At 35.6% G+C, this 24,531-nt stretch overlaps 4 protein-coding genes, 1 long non-coding RNA gene and 1 other non-coding gene across 13 annotated transcripts in view; 3 read left to right on the top strand and 3 right to left on the bottom strand.

Moving 5' to 3' along the window:
• Window positions 1-5,225, top strand: part of LOC135798683 (neurotrimin-like) — a 132,785-nt gene extending 127,560 nt beyond the window's left edge. For all 6 annotated transcript variants that reach the window (XM_065311590.1, XM_065311591.1, XM_065311589.1 and 3 more), the window contains 2 exons: window positions 2,447-2,660; window positions 2,737-5,225. In XM_065311590.1, the coding sequence (XP_065167662.1) occupies window positions 2,447-2,660; window positions 2,737-2,843 (321 nt within the window). In that variant the 3' untranslated portion in view covers window positions 2,844-5,225. The remainder of the gene's footprint in view (window positions 1-2,446; window positions 2,661-2,736) is intronic.
• An 8,656-nt stretch (window positions 5,226-13,881) lies between these two features.
• Window positions 13,882-14,360, bottom strand: LOC135798615 (uncharacterized). Its single transcript, XR_010549751.1, has 3 exons — window positions 14,212-14,360; window positions 14,048-14,099; window positions 13,882-13,935 (listed from the first exon to the last, which is right to left on the bottom strand). It is a non-coding gene; the product is annotated as an uncharacterized lncRNA (long non-coding RNA).
• Window positions 14,361-14,736: 376 nt separating this feature from the next.
• Window positions 14,737-19,075, bottom strand: LOC135798614 (peroxisomal membrane protein PEX13-like). Its single transcript, XM_065311493.1, has 4 exons — window positions 18,566-19,075; window positions 18,275-18,476; window positions 17,793-18,208; window positions 14,737-15,559 (listed from the first exon to the last, which is right to left on the bottom strand). The coding sequence occupies exons 1-4, from the start codon at window positions 18,762-18,764 to the stop codon at window positions 14,925-14,927; spliced, it is 1,452 nt and encodes a 483-aa protein (XP_065167565.1). The 5' UTR covers window positions 18,765-19,075; the 3' UTR covers window positions 14,737-14,924.
• LOC135798613 (probable ATP-dependent RNA helicase DDX52) lies at window positions 15,751-17,590 on the top strand. Its single transcript, XM_065311492.1, is given in 2 exon segments — window positions 15,751-15,830; window positions 15,832-17,590. Coding segments are annotated over 2 exon segments (1,758 nt in total). The 5' UTR covers window positions 15,751-15,792; the 3' UTR covers window positions 17,552-17,590.
• A 401-nt stretch (window positions 19,076-19,476) lies between the features above and the next one.
• TRNAI-AAU (transfer RNA isoleucine (anticodon AAU)) lies at window positions 19,477-19,550 on the bottom strand. The gene has a single exon. It is a non-coding gene; the product is annotated as a tRNA-Ile (tRNA).
• Window positions 19,551-20,026: 476 nt separating this feature from the next.
• LOC135799012 (UPAR/Ly6 domain-containing protein qvr-like) lies at window positions 20,027-24,236 on the top strand. 3 transcript variants are annotated; one of them, XM_065312021.1, is made up of 5 exons: window positions 20,029-20,679; window positions 20,790-20,926; window positions 21,996-22,052; window positions 22,893-23,039; window positions 23,172-24,236. In XM_065312021.1, the coding sequence occupies exons 2-5, from the start codon at window positions 20,890-20,892 to the stop codon at window positions 23,414-23,416; spliced, it is 486 nt and encodes a 161-aa protein (XP_065168093.1). In that variant the 5' UTR covers window positions 20,029-20,679; window positions 20,790-20,889; the 3' UTR covers window positions 23,417-24,236. The 3 variants fall into 3 exon arrangements, with proteins under 3 accessions (XP_065168095.1, XP_065168093.1, XP_065168096.1); XM_065312024.1 differs by lacking the exon at window positions 21,996-22,052 and adding an exon at window positions 22,473-22,517 and having other exon boundaries at window positions 20,036-20,679; XM_065312023.1 differs by having other exon boundaries at window positions 20,027-20,926.
• The last annotated feature ends 295 nt before the right edge of the window (window positions 24,237-24,531 follow it).

Below are 24,531 nucleotides of genomic sequence, written 5' to 3'. Positions count from 1 at the left end.
CTACTATTACTAGAAGTGCAAAAACTCTAACGGATGTTAAACCAATTTGTAAAGCATATGTTTTATATAGCTTTGCAGGGATATTATAATAAGTAATGTATTGCTATGAATGTTAGAAAACTAAGTGAGGTTATGACCGTTATAACTATGTCGGCGACTCTTAAATGATGACCAATAACGGGTCGTTCCCCTTGGACTGTAGCGACCTCTTTGCTACTTGAGGCTAAGCGTAACGCCGCGACGTCACGTCCGCCGGTGTTAAATTACCGCATATAGTCATGGCGACTCGCACAACGCGCCATCGCAAACGTGCTCTGCATACCCCTGACTGACTTTTCCGGCATAGGTTCCACCTCTAACTGGCGCATTTTTACGGTGCGCCATAGTTTCCCATTCGACGTGTGCGCCAAACTTACCGCGTGCGATATTTTTTCTCCCCGGCATGCACGTTATGTAATATGTTTCACCACGTGTTCGTATAGTTTTATTTTTGGAATGTTTTCTCTCATTTTCACCATGTCTTTTTTGTTAACTTCTGTTGCACCATTTGCAGCTTTTGGCATTGACGTCGTGTATAGTTTTGGCTGAATGCACTTGAAGTAAAACAGGAAAACATATCAAACTTTTGCATACGAACACGAATAACGCGTTTTTCTCACCACGAAACCCAAGCATTTGCTTTATTTGCGCATCGCGTTTTTACTGCATGTCGTTTTTTTTCTGCTCGACTTTTTTCGCCACGGCAACAAAAGTTGTATATTTACATCGGGTACGTGATTAGAAATTCATAGCTCGTGTTCTGAAACTCGTGCTCAGTTTTCGTGCGCGTTTTGGTTCGACTGCTTGGTTTCGTTTCGTGCCGGCGCGCTGTTGGGAACTTAAAGCTTAAACGACTATGAATATGTACGAATTATTTGTGCATACTTTTCGTTCTTTCGTTTATACGTTTTACTTGCCGCCAACTTGGTGTGTGCGACCAGACGCATAAACTACGAATAGAAATGCACGCAAATTACTTTGGCTGAAACGAAATATTCGACGAACTTTCATACACATATTTTATATTGTTCCTTCGATTTCCGGCTTCTGCGAAGCATTTCTATTATAGCTGCTTTTTCATTGAACCCAAACCGTTGCTGTTTGCGTGGCCTCAATTTCTTCGCAGCGTTTGAGCTGGATATAACAAAACGGCGATGGCGCACATTTACGATAAGTACAAGCGACGAGTAGTTAGAAGAGTTCTAAGTTCTACACTAAGTCCGCGTTGAAATGTTGCACCGATGAGAAAAAAAAAAACTGAACCGAGCAGAAAAACTTTACATCATCAAGTTTTCTTCTGCGTGGCGCTTTTTCATGCAAACGAAATCGGCTGCTTGGACGTTCTTTTCTTCTATGCGTCTTTCGTTCCAGTTTGTTAGTTTTATAACATTTTGATTACCATAATTTTGGAGTTTACTACCTTTTCCTGTTCAACTATGCAAACTATGTGGTTTCATAAAAATGCCTGCACGAAAAAATAGCGCTCTAGAGTTTCAAAAGATAAATTTGCCAAAAATAAAAGTTATATAGCTTTTAGAGTTTGAGATTCTTCAAGTCAAATGCGAACTATTTCAGTTGCCTCTTCCATTGTGAGATAATAGAGTAAACCATTATTACATAATGCACAAAATGTAAATTTTTAAAGTTGTACAAAAAAATCTTCATTTCTCGCGACCATCAACTCCTTAGATACATTTGTTGAAAGCCTCATACTAATATCCCTGGACGAGGAGAGACTTCAGAAGAGAACTTTTTTTAATACCAACTAATACGTCTGTTCGTTTCTTATTTCGTTCTTTAGCTTGCCTTGGTTTATACACATTTTTCAACGGTCGCGCGATTGGATTCCCCAAAGATTTTCCGATTTGATCTCCGCGCTCATTCTTTCTCCCGAAACAAGCGAGCTTGCTTACAAAAGCTGAAAAAAGTGCAATTCGAACTGATGATAGACAATATATAATTCGAATTCTTGCCTTGAAAAAATGGAAGAAAAAAGAACTTCTTTATACTAATACGTCAGATTTTTATCTTCGTACATTAACTAAGCCGATTTGTTGGTGCTGCTCTAATTTATTGAAGGTATATATAACTAAATATTCTCGAGAACATTCTTAACACTGTCGAAAGAAAGATTTCAGAACCAAACAAAAAAGATTGAATGTTTAATCCTGCGCGCTTTCACGGTAAGGTTCATTAATTATTTTTGCCCGTGCTTTTGCAATTTAGGTGCGTACTTGCGTATTAACCACTCGATGTTGACGTTCATCATTTGGAAGACGTTGTAATGGTGGAGTTATTATTGAGCTAGGGGGGCACAGTTGGCGCGAAGAGCGTAATGATCGCGCGCGCTCCCTTCGGTGGGCGCTTAAAAAATAATTTATCGAAATGATGAATCGCTTTTTTGCAGAGCCCCACGCCACCGCAGTACGTGTTCTGGTATCACAATGATCACATGATAAATTACGACACTGCCAGGGGCGGCATATCCGTGGAGACGGTGCCCGGCGCGCGCACGCAGAGTCGTCTTACGATTCGAGATACTAACGACGCAGACTCCGGTAACTACACCTGCTCAGCGAGCAACACTGAGCCGGCTTCCATCTTTGTTTTTGTGTCCGAAGGTAAAACATTGGCTAGACTTATTTAATAATTGAATAAATAGTTTTTACTCATCCTTGGATGTTTTCCTTTTTTAAGGAGATAACGTCGACGCCATATTAATGAGAAAATCATCGTGCGCCATGTGCATAGCCAGCCAACTCTTCTTACTTTTATCAGCGAGCCTGGCTGCAGCTCTGCGATAGAAACAACTACATGTGTAAAACGTGGAAAAAAGCACTGCAAAGCTTAAAAACGCAGAAGAAGAGGAAAGCAATCATAACCGCCGCTACGCAAAATAAACTTTTGTTTTTCGATGAAAAACAATATGGAAACTGTGAATATGTTTGGGCACGTGATGGACATTTTAATGGGTGACATCTATTGGAAATTAGCATAATTCATTGTGTAGCATAATTTTAATTAGGTAATTAGATCATAAGAGAGGAGACACAAACAACAAAATGCAACCTAACAAAGTGAGCGCAGAGACAAAACGAAATTAAAGATCTAAGGAGTACTCAAAAGCGTTGTAATTAGTATAAAATCGGATGACGTATCTTATTACTTTTAATTAATGTTAAGCCCAAATGTTGGATGAATCCGAGTCATAAATGTGAGAATGAAATCTTCAATCTTTAAGGCATTCAAACAAATTGGAATGCGGACATTTTAGGTGTACTTAATGAAAATAATAGAAATTAGATATGTAATATGAAAGTATTACCTACTCTTAACAACAAATACGAAACAACAAGGAATTATCAGAACTGAAGACACAAATGCTGCACAAAAAGTAAACATTGGCGTAAATGTTCAATACAGTGTTGATAAAGAATTGAAACTCTTAAGGTCGATGTCAGGTTACAATATGCGTAAGATTTAGAAAACAAATTGAAAATGTATCGATACATCTTTGAAAATGGTATTTATAAATTCATTATTTAATCAGTATCTAATGTAAATTCACATTTTTCACAATTACCACAATGAGAGCAACAAAACTTGTACATACCTTTAAATTGGTTGTTAAATACTTTGTAAATCTAATTTTTATGTAATTTAATCTCAGTTGTTTAGAAAACAATTTAGCGCATGAAAATGCGCTTATAAATGTGAGGTGGAAGTATCAGTTCAACTATTATAGATCTGATGTTATCGTATTGAAATTTTGTTTTACATATGTACCTCACATTTAGTTCAAGCCAAACACATCTGGTTTTGAAAATTGATAAAATATTAAAAATTGAGTGTTGCCAAAATAAATTACAATTACAATTGTTTTGAATATCATTTTCTCAGCGAAGAAGTTTAGGCAACGATATTAATTAGTTTTGTTTGTTTAAAATCACATTAGGTAACCAAATACGGCATTGTTCTAAACACATCTACTAAATTCTAGATTAAATATTTATAATTACTAGTCATTTCTTTTGCTGTACATATACATTTACCAAAAGATGAAATGGTATAAAGACCATAAAACTTAGCTGAAAATATAACGAATGAGTTGAAGAATATTTCCATGTGGAAATCAATGACCTGAAACAAAGTTTAAACAAATAATGTAACATGTAATAAACTGAAGTCACCTCTTCGGAAAATTTCCGAGTTTGACAATGATGGCACTGCTTTAGGAAGCAAGATGAAAGGATCAACTCGAAAATTTTCGGAAACCTAATACCCTAATCAATTATAATAAATTAACAATAAAATCTATAAGAGTAGAGATGATAAAGTTCTGGCAAGAAAAAAACGCAGACGAAATCTGTTTCATCAGGATGTTTTCAAATATTTACTATAAATATACACATATGGGCATAATTAAAATTTGATGACAAAGGTCGCTTCAATTTCTTCGAATGCATCATTATTCAAATGAAATGTTACCAAAATTCATTTCTGTTGTTAATCTAATTCTGCGAATTACGAGTAACACTCGCCAGTTCTTAATGTTTGTTTTGATGCGAGTGAATGCAAACAAATGTGAAGATATGTGTACTTGTGTGACAAATTCTAACAGACGTAAAACAAAACGTAAACTAGTTTATTATAACGTGTAACTGAGCAAGTGAATTGGCGACTTTGTCAATCAAAATAAGTCTGAATGAGTATCACATACTAAGAGCAAAACTACATTCAATTACATATGTACATGTTAATAGTATAATCATCAATTTGCTGAATGATTCAACAATCTTTTATTCCCTGAAGTAAAAGTAACGTTTTTTCCGGCCACCAATGCCGTAAAATAACTGAGGAACATTTTTACTCTTAATAAAATAACATCCATTCCACTCCATTCCATATGATTTTATCACTGAGCATAGGTTGTGCGAATATTATTAAAATATATACCATTAAATAACGTATAGACAAATGGTTATTAAATAAATAAATTGGTGAGTAATACATATTTGGAAAGCGAAGAAACAAGAGGTGAAAAATATGATGAAAACTATCACAAACAAATAAAAAGAGCGCATTATAACATTAATTTTTGTTGTTATTTACAATTATTACGATTAACAATGTAAATGTGAATTTGGTTTTAATATTCACTAAAAACATAAAATTAATCACAAGAATATGTTTGTAATTGTTTATCCCAATTTATTATTGAGAAAAGAAAACGGAGCATACTGAAATTGTGAATTTGAAACAACACTCAGTGTGACTCCGACTCTCAAGGTAAGAGATAACATTTGTGTAATTTTGCTTACCACCATTTGTAGTAATTACAATTAATTTATTTTAATGAGGTTTTTATTTGTTATGTTTTATGTTGTTTACAAAGAGTTCAATTACCTAATAGCATTATTGATATTCCATTTCTAATTACTGCTTCCATGTCCATAAGCATGTTCATTTTCTCAAGATGTCCCAGTCCGGCGAGATCAACAATTTTCATTTTATACGTAAATTTTACTTCTATACTGGTTTATTTCCGAAGTTTGACATTAATTTTGAATCACATAGCTTTAGTTATGTCAAAGTGACATTAATAGCAGTGTCGTTGTTAACAATTCTGGTGGTTAAACAAGTTTTTGATGACATTCATGATGGCAATGCCGCAATTCGGAAATATTTATTGCTATCATCTACAGCAATCAATTATTTACAGATAATTGTATGTATTATTAAATTTTCACTTGTAGACGTCAAAAGTTTAGAAACAATTTTCTGGTTGCTAAAGAAAATTGACGCAACATACCAGCACTGGAAGCAAAATGTACCAAGAACAAGTATTAAATGGATTCTGTTTGTGTGCGCGATAAGTGATGGTTTATTCTGTGCTGAAGGAGTGCGTGTATTTTCAGATTTTCCAATTTATTTTATCATGATTGGCCTGATTGATCAAGCATCAAAAATTTATGTCGGATTTATTATAAGTTTGATTCTTTATTTTCTCATTGCAATTAAAATGCGCTTCGTTAAACTGAATACATTCTTAGAAAAACTAGCGTCGAAAGAAGAAAGATTAGATTGTGTAACACTTGACTTGGTTGTTGCATTACACAATAATTTGTGCAATACTTGTAGAGTATTTCAAGATATTTTTGGCATGTCTCTGCTTTTAATCTACGTGGAAAATATGTTTTTTACCCTGGGAACATTAAGTATTGCGTTATATGCCCATTTTGAAAGTCTCGAAAAAGCAATAATATTGTACTCATTGTTGACATTAAATATTGTAAGTATATCTCAACAAAATGCAACAATGATTTAACGATTTCTTATTGTATAGATGCAAGGAATCAGCATTGCATTTCTGTGTGATGGTATTGGTGAAGAAGGAAAAAGAACCACAAGCATACTCTTCAATTTTATAAATCTACATGAGTATCGCAATGGATTACTTGTTAAAAAAATGAATTATTTTCTTCAGCAATCAATTGCTAAGACACCTTCGTTTTCCGCATGTTCTTTCTTTGTAGTCAATTATTCAACTATATTTACATTAGTTAATCTAACTCTCACTTACATTATTGTACTCATACAATATAAAAATACAAACTAAAATATAAACATACCGATAATACCTACAACATTTTAATTTAATCAGTTCTACTATGTCGAATAATAGAAGGTCGTGTGCCATCGGCGCGCCGCCTATTGGAATGTCTTACTTTATCTTATCACAAGCCGTCGCGCCGCGTGCATGCTCGTCAGGTTTGTTTTGTCGGTGGACTGTAGCCAGTTTCGTGCTGGTTGCCCGTTTAGACGCGTCTCCGTGCTCGTGTGATTCTTTAGCATTTAATTCCGTAAAATCGCGATATATTCCATCAACAAACGAGTGTATTTAGTTGTAACAACGTGAACGGTGTGCTGTGTGGTTTTTGATTGCGTCTATAAAGTGTACCTTTCATGCATATGGCTGCGGTCTTAACAATTATTAGTGTATGTCGATGCAGAATTGTGTGTAGTGTATATCATCATCTTTGACTAACTTTTATATTTAATGCAGCCAATTTGTTTTCGTCGCTAGGAACGCTGTTTGCGCTTGGGTAAGAAACATCATCTGTTCTGTTCTTCGACGGCTTTTTTTTCCCTTTATTGCAGTACATGCCTTGTCTCACATTCTCATTGACTTTATGCTGGTAAGTTTATTATTCAATTATATTTCGCGAATACATTTATGAATTAAATGCATTATTGTATTAAAATAGTTTTGAGATCGCGTTCCAAGTGCCTGTGAGCATGACACAAATGGTCACTTGTCGTGTTTAATATACCTGCGGGTATAACCTTTCTAACTTTAAAACCGTTTGGAATATTTACATGTTTTCTTTAGATTATGATAGCGTGAGAATTATTCTTCACGATACGCCATTGCCGCCCCCCAAAATCATGCTGAAAGTGCCTTAAAATCGCTCTCGAACTTTCACGATTTTCATGAATTTTTGAAACACGCGGTTAAAATTTGGCTGTATCTCGGGAACCATTCGTGCGATTTTAATGATTCTATCAAATTTGCATAGCGCGAGAGGCATTTCATACGATACGGCCTTACAGTCCGCCGAAATCACGCTAGAAGTGCCTTAAAATCGCTCTGAAACTTATACGATTTTAGTGATTTTTTTAAACACATGGTGGAAATTCGGCTGTATCTCGCGAACCGTTTGTGCGATTTCAATGAATCTTTCAAATTTAGAGAGTTCGAGAGTTATTTTCTAAGATGCGACCTTGCAGTCCGCCGAAATCACGCTAGAAGTGCCTTAAAATCGCTTTGAAACATATACGATTTGAGTGATTTTTTTGAACACACGGTGGAAATTCGGCTGTATCTCGCGAACCGTTTGTGCGATTTCAATGAATCTTTCAAATTTCGATAGTTTGAGAGTCATTTTCTCAAATGCGACCTTGCAGTCCGCCGAAATCACGCTAAAAGTGCCTTAAAATCGCTCGGAAACTTATACGATTTTAGTGATTTTTAAACACACGGTGGAAATTCGGCTGTATCTTGCGAACCGTTTGTGCGATTTCAATGATTCTTTCAAATTTAGATAGTTCGAGAGTCATTTTCTTAGATGCGACCTTGCAGTCCGCCAAAATCCCTCTAGAAGTGCTCTAAAATCGTTATTCAGTTTCCTGAATAAAGTCACTTCTACCGCTACCCTCGTACGGTGGCCTTAATAAAGTCACTTCTACCGCTACCCTCGTACGGTGCCCTGAATAAAGTCACTTTTACCGCTACTCTCGTACGGTGCCTTAAATGGGAGTCACTTCTACCGCTACCCTCGTACACAATTATACATAAAATATAATACATAAAACATAAATATATAAAGTTTCACATTTGTTCTTATTAAATTAATGTAATAACTTATATAATTATTTATTTCAATTTTACGATGTGTAGTGTACGAGTATAACTGTATCACTGTTGCACTGAAATGAAAATAAGTGGTATTTTACTGTCCTACATACATATAAAGTGAGAGTAACCTTTTCAAAAACACCAATTATTTAATTAACTAAGGTATACAATAAATTCTTTTCGTATGCCGAGAAAAATGGAAAGTAAAAGTAAATTTTGTGTATGTGTATTTCAGCATTGTGAATTTTTAGTTTCGTCTTCTCAACTACGTGTTTATCAGTACGTTTGTGTACAAACAACTTTTTTTGTTCGACGGACTCGTTATATCGCTGCATACCTGCCTTGTACCCGGCTACGCGCAGCGCACATGGCAGTTGTTTCACCGCGTGGTCCGCGAGCGTGTCTCTAATCACCACGCGTTTTGAGGTTTTAATTGGATTAATCGTCGTGTATTCTTTTGGCCATCGACAAAATATTCGCAATGGGCATGTGTGCCTGTTTTGTTTAATGATTTATGGCGGTTAGAGTCTTCTTGTGTAAGAAATAAGTGTCCGTTAATCCCTGCGCGAGTTTTCAGTTGATAGAATATATTACATGGTCGAAAATCTCCTCATCAATGCACAGGTGGGTGGATAATTAAAACTTTTCGCGGAAAGTTAAGGCGGTTTAACTTAAATTGACATGCTTGATTTAAAAGCACGTTTTTGAAATTCATGGGTCGACCACGCTGACTTTGCCGTCGGCCGTCGGTTCGGTCATGTTTTTGTTGATCACGTAAACAGTTTTAATCGAATTGCATCATTAAATTAATAATTTCTCGTTGAAATAAAATCTTGAACGGTGAATAGTTTTTCGTTTTCGCAGTCTCGGTGCATGTTATTTACAAAAAAATAGTTATTTTTATCGTCTTTAACCATTGTGTTGCTACGCACCGTCGTCCGTCTGTTGATTTAGATGTTTTCCGCCGTATATTCTATCAAATTGTAATGATGCTTCACCCGTCGGCTACCTTATACAGTTGATGCTACCATCAATTAATAAATACATATTCACAATATATTAAAATGTAAGTGTTTTATTTTTGTAGCACCCTTTTGCTCAATATTTCGGGTAAAATCTTTGATTTTATACTAAAATATTCGGTCGAAGAACAGGGTCGAACTTTTTTCTTAAAAATTTTTCGTCTAAACCGTCGAGATAAAATTGCAATTATCTCGACAATTAAAAAGGCCACATAAAAACGGACTTCATATTTTTGATGCTTTCACAATTTTCAACACACATGCATATTTTCGTAAAACGAACAAATTTGAATGAAAAAATTAAAGAAAAGATTTTGTTATAAAAAAGGCAAATCTTTTCAACTTTTTTTTATCATGAAATAAAAATTGGAATTCTTAAGTTTAAAATTAAAAGTTCCATGCATAGTACGAGAACAATTCTATTCATGTTCTGCACTACCACACTGAACGTATCATTGTTTACAAATAAACAAGTTTTTATCTCCTGCAATATTTGTGTGGTCGCCACGCGGTTGGCTTACGTACCACGTCAGTCTCATTTTTGTCGTCAGGTAACCTGCACGCACATTTTCTTCATTATTCTTGAGTTCCTTAATTTTTCATCGCGTTGTTACGTAAAATTTCTAAATGCTTCTACGAATGTGCGTGAGTGATGTGCTGCGTTTGTTAAACGCGGATTGTACATACACAGAGATAAAGCGTGAGTGATGTTCCGTCGGCCGTCGGATACTCTTTTGTATTATACGCATATATCATCGTTCCTACATAATTAAGGTCCTTACAACTTATTGGATATGCCAGTAGCGCAAAAATTGATTTGCAACAAGGTATGTTTTCACATTTCCTCAGTCATATGAAAATCAATCCCATTATTGACTTTACTCGTTTTTACTTGAACCGCGTGGTCTTTAAGCACATAAACAATTTTTGTCTTTGTTTCAGTACCTACCGTTGATTTGCCTTACCAATTCGATACATTTTTTTTGTTTTTGTTTAATGTACGAATTAAAATGATTAAGATTGTCGCGTGCCGTCGGCTGCGTTCTAGATTCTCTAGCGGCTTTGTCTAGGCTGGTCGCCAGTTGTTTTACATAATTAAAAATAAAATTCTTCTTTGTGCTTTATTTTTGTAATAACACACCCATTACTAATCATTAATATCCAGAGGAAGAACAAGTTCATCTTAAAAGTTTTATTTTTATGTTTTGTCACTCATCTTTGATTTTCGGTGCAAATATTTTGATTTCTTTTAATTCCTGGTGGGTTTCTTGTTATATCATCCTGTTATTGTTGTCTTGTAAATTGTTTCCTTCTATTTTCCTACTTAAATCTTAGTTTTTCTTTATGTATCACCCAGTATATATATATTTCTTACCATTTACTGAAAATAAACCTTTATTAGACCATTATTTATTAGTGCTTGGGTTTTTCTTTTAAAACTTAGGATTTTCTTGTTGCATCACCCTGTATATTAATTTCCCTAGTGAGTTTGTCAAAAGTGGGTACGATATATATTATTTTACTTAAACTTATGATTTTCCTTTAAAATAATGTCATTTTCTGTTTGCATCACCCTGTATATTAATTTCCTTGTGATATTACATTGAGAGTGGTTTTAGATATATATTTTTCTATTAGAACTTTACATTTTCTCTTAAAATATTACTACATTGTTTTTGGGACACTCTGTATAATAGTTTTCCGTGATTACCGTGAAAATTATACAAATTTTGATAGTATTATATGTTTTGTTTGTTATTTTCTTTACTCTAGGTACTTGTCTGCATGTGCGGGGCTATACTGGTCGTATAACTAGATTCGAAGATGGCGGCGTATATTTTGTTTAGTATTATTTATTCTAAGTTTTCATTGTATACATGTTTCAATAAACAAATATTACAAGTGATTTTGAACCATACACACCCCTTCTTTCATTTCAGGTACAGGTTAGAACTTGTAAGAATATTTTTAAGTGTCTCCTCTCTTGAGACGACTTAAAACTTAGAAATATTTTTATAAGTTTTTAAAAGGATGTCCTTATAAGGAGTTCTCCCACTCGGGGGATGATCCCCCACCATAAAAATTGTTGATATGCCTGATAATTTCGGGGATGAAGCGCAGAGACATCGTAGCTGTAGGATGGGCCGGGAGCAATGGACGCACCGGAGCAGTGGGCTGTAAACTGTCTTATAACGACACGTGCCAAAAAATTTAAAAAATCTGATCCTCCCCTGTTCTGTCTCTTCTATCTCCTCCTCTTCTCTGCTCTACTACACTCTATTCTCTTCTTCCTTCTGTCTTCTCCTATTTTCTTTACTCCTTCTATTTCTCTGTTCTCGTTTCTCCACTTGCCTTCACTTGTATTTCAAATTTCTCTTATATTTCGTTGCAATTCATATATGCAACCCAAATTACACCTGATATTTTTATATTTGAGAAAAATGCGTTCTGTACCTGAGATTCGATCCGTGTATGCTAGCATACCAGCAGGTGCACGTCCCCACTCGACCACCGAGCGTTTTTATTATTTATATTTGATTCTTCTATTTATGCGTCTACTTTATAACAACTTTTTAAAAACAACAACACAAGCCTTAGCTATGTTGCACTCACATAAGCTTCATATGAAATATGATTTAAGATTTATATCCTGAAAATGACAAAGAAGATGTAACAAAAAAGTAGGAATAAGATTTTAATTTTAAATTGAGTTTTATTGATTATATTTAACATACATTCCTCTTTCTTTTTTTTTAATAAAACGAACGTATGTACGATCCAAGGCATATCCTACGTACCATCGAGCCACAACGCTCTCTTATCAAACGTTTCACATAAAGTAGAATTGATGTTACTACTCACTGTATTATTTTTGCACTAACAACTATACCACACGGAGAAAAGTGTTATTTATCGCGTCTAATTAACAATACCATTTTGGCCTATAAATCCAATTGGAATCCGTAGCCTAACGTAAGAGATCCGACGGCTGATGGCTTACACACGCGCACGTGGTGTCTTAAGTCTCGAGTCGATTCGAGATAAATCACTTGTTCATTATATTTTTTTTATTATTTTCTAAGTTGAATACGTAATCCATGGTAGTAATTTATAAAATATATTTATTAAAATAATTTTGTGATTTTCTTGGATTTTACAATTTTCTATGCATCAGTTTCTGATGATGCCCACAGGGCGAAACATGTAAAACTCGCATACAAAATTGTAAAAATCAAGAAAATCACAAAACTATTTTAATAAATATATTATATAAATCACTTGTTCATTAGTTGATAGCAATCGACGACTAAACAATTATAAGGTTCGCACCGTATTAAAATCGCCCGAAATACTAACAGTTACGACGAACAGTGGCGGAGAAGGAAGAGAACACGTGCACACACCACAAATGCGTACTACCGACTGACTAAACAGAAAAAAACAACAGCCAACATTGGCCAACACGCCAGCGCAAGATGTACTGAGCAGTATAGCGAATAGCCGACGACACACGGCGACCGGTGCGGTACTGTTCAAATTTCAAATGGCAGCGCTCAGCGTGCTGCGCATGCCAAGGTCGAATTGACAACATAAATAAAGTGTAGAAAATTCGGCAGATCATATAAAAACATGGAGTGAACATGAAACTTCAGTATTGCTGTCTTATTCTAACTCACCTGCTATCACCACATCCTGATATTTCTATCTCACTCACTTGAACGAAAATTAATAAAACACTATCCATGTTATATATAATCCTAAAACTATTCAAAATAACTAAATGTAAACAAACAGTTACAAGTTATCGACATAACGTACGAAACGTACAATTAATCTAACAATACACGTTCTACAGGTACATCTCCGACGACATTAGAATAATACGCCATGAAGAAATAAAGTTTACATCTTTAGGGACCTCGCTGATATTACGCGGATGACGCGTTCATGTGCTAAACCCCGAAAACAAGCAAAATCATTGCTTCGAAACACAAAAAGTAAATTTTTCTCGCTAATTCATAAGATAATCATAAAAGTTATGTATGAAAATGATAAAGAAATTATCTACTTACAATCTGATGTAAGAATGGTTCTGCTACGATTTCGGGCTCGGGTGCAGAACACCTAAAACAAGCAAAAAGTAGTCCTTTGCAACGCAGAAATGTAATTTTTGCCACTAATTCATGAGCTAATCACAAAAGTTATGTTTGAAAATGATAAAGAAATTAAATACTTACAATCTGCTGCAAGAATGGTTCTGCTACGATGTCGACTTTGGGTGCAGAACACCTAAAACAAGCGAAAAGTAGTCCTTTGCAACACAAAAATGCAATTTTCGACACTAATTCATGAGCTAATCACAAAAATTAGTTATGAAAACAATAGAGAAATAGAATACTTACAATCTGATGCAAGAAAGGTCATCCTACGATGTCGGACTCAGGTGCAATATCCCTAAAACCAGCATAAATTAGTTCTTCGAACATATAAATGCAATTTTGGGGGTGAATTTGTGAGATAATCACAAAAGTTATTTAGGAAAATAATAAAGAAATTAAATACTTACATTCTGATGCAGGAATGGTCATTCTACCATGTCAAACCCAGATGCAATATCTCTAAAACAAGCAAAAATTAGTCATTCGAACATAAAAATGCAATTTTTGGAACCAATTTGTGAGATAATCACTTAACTTATTTAGGAAAATGATAAAGAATTTAAATACTTACAATCTGATGCAAGAATGGTTCTGCGACGATGTCGATTTCGGGTGCAGAACACCTAGAACAAGCAAAAAGTAGTCCTTTGCAACACAAAAATGCAATTTTCGTCACTAATTCATGGGTTAATCACAAAAGTTATGGTTGAAAATGATAAAGAAATTAAATACTTACAATCTGGTGCAAGAATGGTTCTCATACGATGTCGGGCTCAGCTTCAAAATACCTAAAACAATCAAAAATTAATTTTTTGCAGCACATAAGTGCCATTTTGTTGCTAATTGAAGCTACTTACTATTTGGCTATCAACCAATAACTGCGGTATGTAAAAACCATAATTCATATTTTATTATTATAATTATTATTTGAATTGTCTTATTGGGTGCAATATAAAGATATTTCCCAAACTTATTCAGATGGTCTTCACCGTCCAGATTAAAAGACTTTACAAAAAGTATATACATAAATATGTGTCAATATAAAGTAATTGCTTGTCTTCATCTAGAGTCCCCTTATCCCTAGGGAAATACTTAATTATTTACACAAAACAACATATTTATTTAAACAATTTTTGGTTTCAATTACAAGCATTCCAATTATTAAAAAATGTTGCCCCCACAGCCCCCATGCCCACATGTACAATATGTATAATGTAAAATATAAAATACTATTAAAACGTTAGTTAAACTTATCCATCGTTATTGTAACAGAGATATTATTGTTTACTCATTTACTTGAGGCTTTGTCTTAACTGTGGTCTCAACAGTTTCGGTTTTACACACAGTTTCAGGTTTGCTTTCTTCAATTACAGTTTCTGTTTCATGTTCCGGCAACGTGATTACGTTATCTAATTTTGTATTAGAAGTGTCCTCACATTTGGCAGAATTAACAGGAATTGGTTGACTAAAAGTTTGATTGGTCTCTGTATCAAAAATTTGAGTTTCGCCAAAACTAACACGTTTTTGCACTTTTCTTGGTGTATTATTGGTGCTATTCGTATTGGAATTAGAAAGAACTGATACGGGCGTGACTGGTGCGGATACTTGTGGCTTATAGATAGGTTTGTTGAAAACAGGATCAGTAGGATTAGATTTAGAGGTACAAGTAACAGGTTGTGAAGGTGAAACTTTCTTAACGATAACAATATAATTTAAAGGTACGACGCCCGAACGGCCATTGCAGGTCGCATATGCCCAGCCAGAATTACTTAGACGCATTTCTTCTTGTACATTTTTGGGTGCCAGAGTAATCTCGTCGTTGGTGTGCAGAGTCAGTTCATTTGGTGATGTTGCGGGAAAATCAAACACGGCCTTTGCTTTAATTCCGTTTGTTTCCCATTTCTGTGGGTTGCATTTATCTAAAAATTAAATAAATAAGACTTTTTAATATTAAAAATAAAAGTTTTTGCAGTTGCAGTGTTTTCCATGTCGTAATTCATAATAATTACTAATTACAATTTCAAATGTTACAAAGGCAAGATGTACGATTGGTTGCATACCATGAAACACATTTTTAGAGCTGTGTTCAGCAATCAAACGTAACCTTCAAACATAATCAACACATCAGACACATGCTTCGAATCATTTCATCATGGATGCATACGATATCTTCAAAAACTAAGTAAAGGGCAAAATATACCAAGAAAAACACAAACAGCAATCAAGCAACAGTGGTTCCAATCATTAAATCTGATGATAAAGTGAAAGTCAAAACAGAATCATCAGCACACCAAACAGGAGATACACAGAACACAAGCATTACTCTCCTTGGAGATATCACATCTACTGGAAATAAACCAGATAAGAAAAGAAAATCACCTGATTTACAAAATGAAAAACGTCGACAAGAACTTAGAGTTGAAGAAGAGGTAAATCGTTTTAGAAATATTCACAATATTAATGTGGTTGGCAGACATATCCCAGAACCAGCAAGAGCTTTTAATGATTTCAAAATAGGGCAGGATTTAATTGAAAACCTAGTTCAGCTAGGTTACAAAGATCCAACACCTATACAAATGCAAGCAGTTCCACTGATGCTTGCAAACAGACAAATTTTGGCATGTGCTCCTACTGGTTCTGGAAAAACAGCTGCATTTTTGCTCCCATTACTGGAAGCACTAGGAAAACCTAGTAAAAACGGTTACAGGGCATTAATTATATGTCCAACCAGAGAATTAGCAATTCAGACCCAGAAAGTATGCATGCATCTAGCTGACAGTAGAAAACTTAAACCATTCACAATCAATAAAGTTAACATGATAAAAATAGGAGACATCTTAATAACCACACCAAATAGACTTTGCTTCCTACTAAATCAAGATGAAAAAGTGCTAAACTTGGGAACAATTGAATGGGTGGTAATTGATGAAGCTGACAAATTGTTTGAAGATGGTGTGAGAAGTTTTAAAGATCAATTGAAGCAGATTTTGGATGCTTGCACATTGAAAACTAAGAGAATTGCAATGTTTAGCGCTACATATACACCAATGGTGGCAAAATGGTGTGTGAAAAACATGAAAGGTTTAGTAAGAGTAACCATTGGCCAGAGGAATACTGCAACAGACCTCATTGAACAGCACTTAGAATTTGTTGGCAATGAAAGTGGCAAATTGCTTGCTTTTCGCGACTTGGTCCGGAAGGGACTCACACCGCCTGTGTTGGTGTTCGTTCAAAGTAAAGAACGTGCCCAGCAACTCTTTTCCGAATTGATATACGATGGCATTAATGTCGATGCGATTCATGCAGATCGCACACAACTTCAACGAGAGAACACCGTGAAAAGTTTCCGAGAAGGTAAAATATGGGTGCTCATCTGTACAGAACTTATGGCTCGCGGTATTGATTTCAAAGGTGTGAATCTCGTCATTAATTATGATTTTCCGCCGAGTTCTATTTCCTACGTGCATCGTATTGGTCGTGCAGGCAGAGCTGGTATGAAAGGTAAAGCGATTACCTACTTTACATTAGATGACACAGTGAATTTGAGAAGCATTGCTCATGTTATAAAAGAATCTGGATGTGAAGTGCCTGATTATATGCTTTATATGAAGAAGCATTCCAAGAAAGAAAAGAAACAAATGGCTGTGAGCGCCATGACCAGGGATGATATTCTGACTGTTCCTTATGATGAAAGATTAAGAGTTGACAAAGCACTGGGTAAGAAGAGATTGATTGATCAATTTAGAAAACAGAAGAAATTGAATGAGAAGAAACAAGGGGCTGCGAAAAAAATGTTGAAAGGGGGGAAGCATACTCAGAAGAATATAAAGTCTGCAGGAAAAGCGGTGAAAAATGTAAAAAATGCTAAACCATCAAAACAATTTAAGAGCAAAATTAAGAAGAGCAAATAATATTAGTATAGTTGAATGTCAATAAAGTTGGAAAAAAGATATTGTTCGTTGATTAAATTAAACCTACTATTCCATCTCCTAATACGAAAAGTAATTAAGAAACTGACACGCAATAAAGAGTACCTAATGCAGCTAAAATGCAATATTTTTCGCTATTTTCAATTTTCAGCTTCAATAATCGCAAACATACTAATTTTTATACTAATAATTTTATATTAATTAAAAGTCAATAAACACTCACCTTCAAATTTTGGCAACAATTTACTAATGAAGTAAGGTGCAGAGATGAGAATCCCAAAGAAAGCCAAAGTGGGCCAACTGGATCCAGAACTTCCCGCCGCTTCTGCTGTGATCCCACTAACTGCTTCATTCCACGCCAAGTTGTTCGTAGTCGGTGGTACTTTGACGCCCATCATGCCGCAGAGTTTCCTATGCAACCACGAGAACAACCGGAAAATATTCACTGCATGCCAAATATGACCAAACATCGAACGAAGTCGTCCGAAATTTTCCGCAACACCGAGCACCGCACGAAACGAACTCGTCATTGCAAAAAATGTGTTGTCTAACATCATTGCAATACCATTAAATGCTCTCACAATTGATTCCACATTTGCAAAAGTGTTTCTTGAGCTCTCTTCAGCAAACTGAATAAATCTACAAACATTAATAGTTATAGTTGGAGTTTATATTGTAATATGTTATGACAGGAACTAATTTTACCTGCTCTCAGCATCATCTCTGACACCCATTCCATTCATATAACTGTTTCCATACATTCCATAGGATGATCCATAGGAACCACTGTAGCCACCATATCCACCATAACCTCCATAACTGTTGTATCCACTACCATAGCCACCACTATATAAACTTCTTCCAGGCCACCCTAATGATCCATAACTGCCATATGAATTACCCATTGCTACAACATTAATTTAATCAACAAATGTCTACAAATCTTGAATTGTCATATGTCATGTTTAATGTGTATTAAATCAAAGAAAAACATACATGAATAAGGTGAATATCCTGAACTATATCCTCCATAACTCCCCATGTTTAAACTTTGTGGTCTAGGTGGTAATGAAGGTGGTGCAGCTGTAGTTGTTCTCAATCCACTTAAGCCAGCTGGTAGCTGTGAGCTGCTGATGATTTGTCCTTTATTTCCCAAGCCATTGGACGACTCCCATGGCTTCAGCGGCGTCGTCATTCTCAGTAGCACTGGATTAGTTACACACGCAATGCACAAGCATGACAATGTTGCGGACGACAACTGCTAGTTGTGTACGCGACTGGTGAAATGCGCGTTCCTCGATGAACTTTGCCCACAACATTGATACCACTCCTAGCCTCAAGCAAACGCAACGCCTGATACGCCGTCAGTTGACGCTAGAGGACAGCTGGAGTTGGAGAATGAGATAAGAACTGGCAAGTCAGGGTGATTCGTCACAGATTTGTTATTGTTTCTTTCTTTGCACGAAGCAATTAGCCTATAAAACAGTGGGTGAAGCAAGTGTAGTGCGCTGTCATTTCTTGTCATATGTGAATTGAAAGGGGGGATTGGGTTGAACAAGTTCGAAATTGGAATTTATCAGGCTTTATTTTTAGATTTTTATGATATCAACAATTGAGACAATCATAAATTTTAATATGCAATCTGTCGTACATATATTTTAGCATTAGCAACAATAATTTTGTTTTGATATGTGATTCACTTACGAAAGCAAAAGAGAAAACGTAACATTTATAGATTTAACGCAAACTTTCGTTTTTTTAACACTTAAATTTTAGTGTAAATAATATAACGCACTAATAAACCTTAAATAAAGGCTTTTGCAGAGAAATACATCCTACAGACATTCGAAATTATGATTTATATAGAGATTGGTTAGTAAAAACAACTAGGAAAAATAAAAAAGGAATGGCCCATGAGGGGATCGAACCCGCGACCTTCGCGTTATTAGCACGACGCTCTAACCAACTGAGCTAATGGGCCAGTTGCTTTTCATGTAACAGTTAACAGAATTGAAAATGTCCTTTATTTGCTCCTTACGCCATATCCTTATTTTGGCAAACTCTTAGGAAAAACCAAACAATTCCTATAAAAATTTAACAATCGCAACAAAAAACAAATAGCTTCAGTGTTTTTCTTATTTCGTATGTCGTAAAACTATAGTATGTACTTTTATAAAGCAATGTTCATGCTTTTCCTACTGAAAAACAGAACCAAAGCAATATTTATACATATTTCGCAGTTTTATCGCATACGCGCTCTAGCGCAATTAAATTCTTGCGCACCAAGATGCACTACCGACCGCGGTGTTGACGTTCCTGCCGTGCCGCGGTCCCAATATTTTCCGCTGCCATAAAGCTCGAGCGAGAGCACGCAGGACAGAAAATAGATCAATATGCTAGCGTTTGGCGCTCGGTGGTCGACGCTAGCGCTTCATCTGGCAAACACGGAAGCTTTCAGGACGTTCGGGCACACGGGCACCAGTGCCGCAGTGACAGCGCTCCACCAGCATTTGCACGGCGCAAATCCGCACCGCACCGCAGAGAGCGCATCGCGACCAGGTTAAATGGTCCGCCTTGGCGCATCCTGAATCCATCAGACTGCGCGTTGCCCAACGGCCGAGAAAAGTCACCGAAAGGATACCAGCGGCTTGTGAACCCGGAAGGCAAGCGACCAGCGCTCGCAGCTCATTCGTACACGAACGATACATATCCAGAATCAATCCTTATACAGGATAGAGCGCAATATTTAATTTCGATGTGATCAAACCACACAATTTAAACTTAAACTTTTAACCTTCCCCAAGAAACCACCGTTCACTTCTTGGTTCTACTCAATCTACAACCATCTTAATAATAATTTATTTAAATAATAAAAAATGTGAAATCCTCAGTGTTCTTATGCCCCGTCAGCAATAAGTTAATTTACCATCATCATATTGATGGTCCTGACATCTTCATTGGTAAAATGAATGTGTTTCCGAAATAATTATATTAATTAAGTGTGCGGAATTAAAACAGACACCGAGATTAAAAGTGGAAAGTGGAGCAACAGCAGAGCTTGACGGTGTGGCAAGGACGAATCAAGGATAAACGGATAACAGCCTTGAAAAGTGGGTGTGCTAACACGCATGCATATCTTGCTCGTTTATGTCAAAATGTTGCGGAAGAATTTTGGTCGCCTCCACCATGTTTAATTAATTGCGAATGTTTTTGGGATTAGTTTCAAGGAGTGCAATTTGCAACGTCTGGACTACAAATGAATCAATATAATTGATTTTGAAAGGAACCAGCGACTGGACAGATCGCAAGGATCATCAAGGATGAATGTATATTATAAATATTTCATCGCTGTTACAGGTAACATTTTATTTTCATATTTTTTATTTGCTATAAAAGTTGCACTTGAAAATACTTGGAAACCTTTAAAATAGGTTTTTTGGGGTATAAATTTATTGCGATGGCGTTAATTATGTTAGTGATTTGTAAATTAATATGGTTAATATCTCAAGTGTTAAATACGTGCGAGTTTGGCGGAGGTTCGGGTTAAGTTCTCAAGCGCGCGTTTTATGAAAATAGCTTTTGCCTAAAAATAAAACTTCCCGAGACTTTATGTAGACAATACGTCGACGATATGTATATTCGTCAAGATATATGCAGACAGACTATAATAACGTTCACGTGACATGACATTTTATAGCGTATAAGATTAAGAAATAAACAGTAACTTAGGATTTCGCGCGGATCGGTATTTTTTCTGCACCTCAAAAATTTTGCTGAGTATTGAAACAATTTTTTTGTGTTTAATGGGATGTTGGAAATCCAATGGCACAAAATAAATAAAAAAATAATAAAAAAGTTACAAGAACTGAGAATATTTTAGTTTGCTGTTATAACGAGTCATGTTATAAAGAAGCTACACTATCCTTTTAAAAACGGGCAAGAAAGATTTCCTATAAAGTGTACATAAAATAAAGTACGTGAAAATTATGAATTTGGCTTACAGCCAACGTTTGGTTGCCTACATAAACTGAACCAAACCTAAAAACTATCAGAAAATACTAGAAAAACGATTGTATTCCATACAAGTTCAAAAAAAATCAAAGAAATCAGATTTTACTGAAGCAATTCATCCAAAAAATAAATAGCTATACTTTGAAATTTGTGTATACGAAAAATGTTTAGGCTTCACATTCTTGCGTTTAGCTTTCGTGCATTTGCGGTGTGCAAATTTCCACACGCGATCTGTTTTCTAAGTAACTTGCAAACTGGTACTGCTACCAATGTTTGTTTGAAATTCTCCGCAGCGTGTACATCAAAATTGACGCATTAATAAACAACCTATCAAGTTCAAACACATTAAAATAATGGAACATACCACCGCACATAAAATTTCCATAGTTAATTATTAAAAACAATTCATTTTCAGTTGTATTGATGACGTTATTCGCGTTCGGTGACTTGTCGCGTTGTAAACGAAGCAATTGTGAGTCTTACGCTTAAAATAAATATTAAATACTTACGTACGATCCCGTTCCTTCTATTGAGCATCATTATTTGTATAATCGGCACCAGGCGAACACGGCAGAAACAAATTAATGCACGTAAACGCAAATCAGTCAACGAATAACCAGCCGCTGTGCAGATGTAAATAACAGCAGTATACAGGCAATAAAAATAATTGTAGCAATCGTACATCGCCATTAATACTATGTAGAACGCCATCTAGATATCTAAATCTAATCTAATTAAAATTACCTGAGAACTAACGGATAGAATCTTGTATCTGACTGAAAACTGAAATTTCTGACTTGTATCAACAATTTGCATTCTCTGTCGTTCTAGAATCTAATTCTTACGTAGTCAGTGTAATTAATAATATATGATCTTTTGCTTAAAATTACAGCGATATTGCTAGCAATAATAACATTAACACATGCGGAATGCCAAAGTAAGTTTACCAGTCTCCTAGACACATTATGACCACAAACAATTCAAAAATATACGCAGAAATCATTAAAATTTCATAAAACAAAACAAAATTAATAATTTTATTGCGTATATTTGAATTGTTTTAAATTTGTGTGCTATAACTCCTCGCATATTTATTGAATTGTCCTGTTTTGCTTTATTTCTACTTCTATGCGATATTGATCCATGTATTTTTGTTAATTTACCCTTTGCAAAACTGTGCGTGTTGAGAAATTATTGTGTTTTAAAGCACGTTGATTGTCATTGCTTGTTCTGCGCGTGCGTATCATATTAATGTTGACGCTCTGCGGGGGTCTTCCGACCACCCGCGGCGCCACCGTCGTCATGCTTACAGCCCGCCAGATCTTCTGCTACGAATGCGACAGCTGGAGCGATCCACGCTGCAAGGACCCCTTCAACTATACCCTGCTACCCAAGGATCAGCCACCGCTGACGACATGCAACGGGTGCTGTGTTAAGATGGTACGACATGCTCGGACACGTAAGTAAACATAACCAAACTTTTTAACAGGTTTTCTATGCAAATAATGTATAAATGTACATTTCTCTTGAAATAGACACGATATAATAATAAGGATGATAATAATGTGCTGGCGTTAACTTACGATTTCAGCTTACGAAGTGGTGCGACGCACCTGCACGTCGCAACTACAGATCAACCTCTTTATGGTCGATCACGTGTGCATGATGGAAAGTAGCGGCACTGGTCACATGTGCTTCTGTGAGGAGGACATGTGCAATAGATCACCCAAACAATCGATTCCGCCAACGGCGGCAGTCGTCTTCCTTCCCGTCCTTCTAACTGTGCTCGCATCCCAATCGCTGCTGGCCGGTGGGCGACGTTTGCTTGACCGATGATACACTGGCGCCCTCTGGCCACGCTTCCACCTCCAACCTTAAATTTCGTTTGTTTAAATAGAAAAATTGATTGGCAAAATTTGGCCGGTGGTTTTATACGATTTGGACTGGATGTTTCGACAAACGATACCAACCCACTTTTGCCCATCTTTCTATTAGACCTGATTTAGTTATTTGCATTTCTTGGATGATTGATTTGGTGATTTATTCGTATTGAATATGCTGGCGTGATCTATATGATATATACGTATTGATAGATGACTTATGCAACCATGCAAGCAAGCACTACTGTAGGCTGCAGTGCGGCGAATAATTTTGACTTTTGATGCGCGGTTTGATATTCTGCATGTGCATAATTAAATACCATTGACGCCTGTGGTATTATAAACGTTTAACAGGCAAATATATAAAATTTACATCAAGTAAATTCAATAACAGCTGAAAAACAAACATTTATAATACCCTGGCATTACACTCGTAGCTTTTAGTTTAATTTTAGTAGAACTAGTTTAAATTACACGTGAGAAAATGTTTTGAGCGTGTCAATGAATTGCATGTGAAAAGAATTAAAACTCTCAGTATATTTTCTCACGATACACAATTTGTTAAGATTTTCACATCGTTCACATTTGTAAATATATAATTTGAAGTAGGCAACCAAGTTGACATAACCGAACACATTGAAATTGTCATGATACCAAACACACTCGAATAATCAGAGAAACAATGAGCTTACACACATTGATCGCTTCAAGTAGATTATATATAGTTAATTAATTAAGAGTGGCAAGCTATTAAAATTAAAATGCTATTGATAGCGCTGACACAAGTTTTCATCAGCAACATGCATTACTTTCAGTTCATTCTTTCCGTTTGCAATCAATTAATTTGAATATTTAATGAAAATATACATTCCGCGAACGTTGAATAAGAAACATTATAATTACATTCCATTTCGAGTTATAAAATTAGTTTGTTTATCGATCAAATATTTATAATATTGTTATTTAATGTTTAAATATTGGACGCTTTAAATTTTAACGATATTAAGAATATGATTGGCGCGTTAATGGCTCGACAGTATTTAAATCTAGAGTTTAATAATGTTTGGCAGT

This window comes from Atheta coriaria, unplaced genomic scaffold (genome assembly GCF_025399875.1).
Source record: "Atheta coriaria isolate IRGN ID8LTWV9N9 unplaced genomic scaffold, Caltech_Dcor_3.1 hic_scaffold_9_pilon, whole genome shotgun sequence".
NCBI classification, from domain to species: Eukaryota; Metazoa; Arthropoda; class Insecta; order Coleoptera; family Staphylinidae; genus Dalotia; species Dalotia coriaria.
The sequence above is the reverse complement of the archived record's forward strand: the minus strand, read 5'-3'. Positions and strand labels throughout refer to the sequence as shown.